At 43.7% G+C, this 2581-nt stretch overlaps 1 protein-coding gene across 1 annotated transcript; it reads left to right on the forward strand.

Moving 5' to 3' along the window:
* The first annotated feature begins 307 nt into the window (after nt 1-307).
* On the forward strand, nt 308-906 carry LOC119802276 (RNA guanine-N7 methyltransferase activating subunit-like). Its single transcript, XM_038313249.1, has one exon. It carries the CDS (start codon nt 385-387, stop codon nt 739-741), a length of 357 nt encoding a protein of 118 aa, XP_038169177.1. The 5' UTR covers nt 308-384; the 3' UTR covers nt 742-906.
* The last annotated feature ends 1675 nt before the right edge of the window (nt 907-2581 follow it).

Genomic DNA, 2581 nt, shown 5'->3' on the forward strand with positions numbered 1-2581 from the left:
CTCCGCATGTATGAAATTGTCTCCGGTTTTACAGAGATCCCTCCCTCAAAGAACCTTCATTTGCCATTCTCTTATAATAGTTATAACCTTTGATGAATGCTTTCATGTGCCAGGCATTGTCTAAGCAATGGCAAGCAGTATCGATAAGGGTAGAAGTACGTAAATAACTAGGCTTATATATAAGTGCCATGGAGTATGGCATTGACACCCAAAACCCAAACCAACCTCTAAGTCATAGAGAAGTGACATGCCAGGACATCTGTCTAAGTACTACTAACAAGCTATTAAATAAAATAAATAGGTTTTGGGTGCTGCTGTGTGGACGATCGAGGCCTCTCCAGGGCATCCCGCGGAAGGATCTTAAAAATTGTACAGAATTTCAAGATGAGCGATACTTCTGAAGTGATCCCAAATTTTGAAGAGATGTTTGCAAACAGATTCACACAAGACGACAAAGAGTACCAGGAATACTTGAAACGTCCCCCTGACTCCCCTCCGATTGTTGAGGAGTGGAATAGCAGAGGTGGCGGTAACCAGAGAAATAGAGGCAACTGGCTGCAAGATAACAGACAGTTTAGAGGTAGGGATAACAGACGAGGATGGCCAAGTGACAATCGAGCAAATCAGTGGCATGGACGGTCATGGGGTAACAATTACCCACAGCAGAGACAAGAGCCTTACTACCAACAACAGTACGGACAATATAGCCCCAACCAGCGGCCTCCATATAGTTACTACTGACAGAAACGATGCGGCTTTAACAAAAGACCATTCATTTTGATAATGTGCTAAATGTTCGTTTGTCTTCTTTTGGTCATAGTTTTTCATTCTATTTTACAGAATGGGTTGTTAATTGTTTAGAACTTGAGACTTGAAAATAAATTGATCTTGCTAGGTGTGACAATTGATGGGAATAAAGTGTGAATTATTTTGTTTGGCTTTATCTTAAAAAAAAAATAAATAAATAAAATAAATAGTATCTTTTTTGAATGTGTGTGTATGTGTGAGAGAGAGATGAAAGAGAGAGAGAGAGTGTGTGTGTGTGTGTGTGTGTATGTGTGTGTGAAATCTGCTTCTCTCCAAATTGAAATGCTGTGATCTTAATCCTTAAAAAATGGCTATATTTGGAGATAGAGATTTCAAAATATATGCTAGTTAGGGTTCTATAACACTTTGGCCAGTGTCAGCCTGAGAAGGAAAGGCTCTATCTCCTTTAAATTTGGGGTCACAGCATATCATTGAGGAAAGTCAGAGAAAGAACTCAAGCAGCAACCTGGAGGAAGGACCTAGAACAGAAGCCATGGTGGAATGCTGCTTTCCAGCTTGCTCAGTTTGCTTCTTTATACACTCCAGGACCACCTTCCATGGGTGGTCCCGCCCAGAGTGAGGTGGAGCCTTCCGCAGGAGCCTTCAGTCAAGGAAATGCTCTACAGCCTTGTCTGTGGGCAATACAGTGGAGGCATGCGATATGGTGGAGGGGTGTTCTTAGTTGGGGTTCCTCTTCCCAGATAACAGCAGCTTGTGTCGAGTTGGGGGAAAAAGAACAGGATGTAGGAGTATAAGGGTGGGCACTACTCCAATACAGCTGGTGACCTTATAGGAATAAGAATAGGGAGAAATTTTTCTCTGTGCATCCATGGAGGAGAGGTTATAAAAGGACAATGTGTCAGCAGCCATTTATAAAGCAGGAAGCCATAACCAGTGACCAAACCCTGCCTGTTCTTGACCTTGGATCTTCCCAGCTCCATAACTGTGATAAATGAATTTCTATTTGTTTAAGTGGTATTTTGTTATGGCCGCTCAAGGGAACTATAAACCAGACCTTGAAGATGTCTGGGTAAGGATCCTAGACTGTTAAAAATGCTAAAGCTTGGGTCTGGGGAGACCTCAACAGCGAAGTACATTTGCTCTTGTGGAGGACACCAGTCAGCTTCCCAGTTCTCACAACTCTCACATATGGTTGCTCACAACTCTCTGTAGCTCCCATTCTAGGGGATTCAATGGCTTCTCTAGGCACCAGGCTCACAGGTGGTGCACAGACCCGCGTACAGACAAACGCTCACATTAATAAGCCTTTTAAAAGTGATTTTTTTTTAAATGCTGAGACTTTGAAGTGGTGGCATATTTGGTAGATTTGAGGATTACCTAAGAACAGCCAACATGGTTGGAACAGAGCGAGCAGAGGACTGGTAAACAGAGGAGCAGATAAAGTCAGAATGGTAGAGGAGAGGGGAGAGGACAGTGTGAAGGCCCATCGTGGGGATTTATGGGCATTATGAGACCTCAGCTTCCACTCTGGGGGCAGAAAGTTGACACCATGTGACAGAGCACACCGCAACATGGGGCAATATGAAGAGCTCATTCTGGGTACCGACTCAGATACAGTGTCATTTGAAAGACTGATCCACACGAGGAAAGACAGTGGCTTGGACCAGGGTGAGAACACTGGAGACGGTGAGAAACGGTCACTTTTCAGGGTGGATTCTGAAAGTAGAAGCCACAGAATTTGGCTGTGGATTTCCCACGGAGTATAAAGAATGGAGAGCCAAGGCTGAGTGTCATGCTTCTGTCTTTGTTCCCA

This window comes from Arvicola amphibius, chromosome 15, assembly GCF_903992535.2.
Source record: "Arvicola amphibius chromosome 15, mArvAmp1.2, whole genome shotgun sequence".
Classification (NCBI taxonomy): Eukaryota; Metazoa; Chordata; class Mammalia; order Rodentia; family Cricetidae; genus Arvicola; species Arvicola amphibius.

Excerpts from the sequence above, each read along its gene's own strand:
- LOC119802276 (XM_038313249.1), top strand. The coding sequence starts at position 385 with ATGAGCGATACTTCTGAAGTGATCCCAAATTTTGAAGAGATGTTTGCA.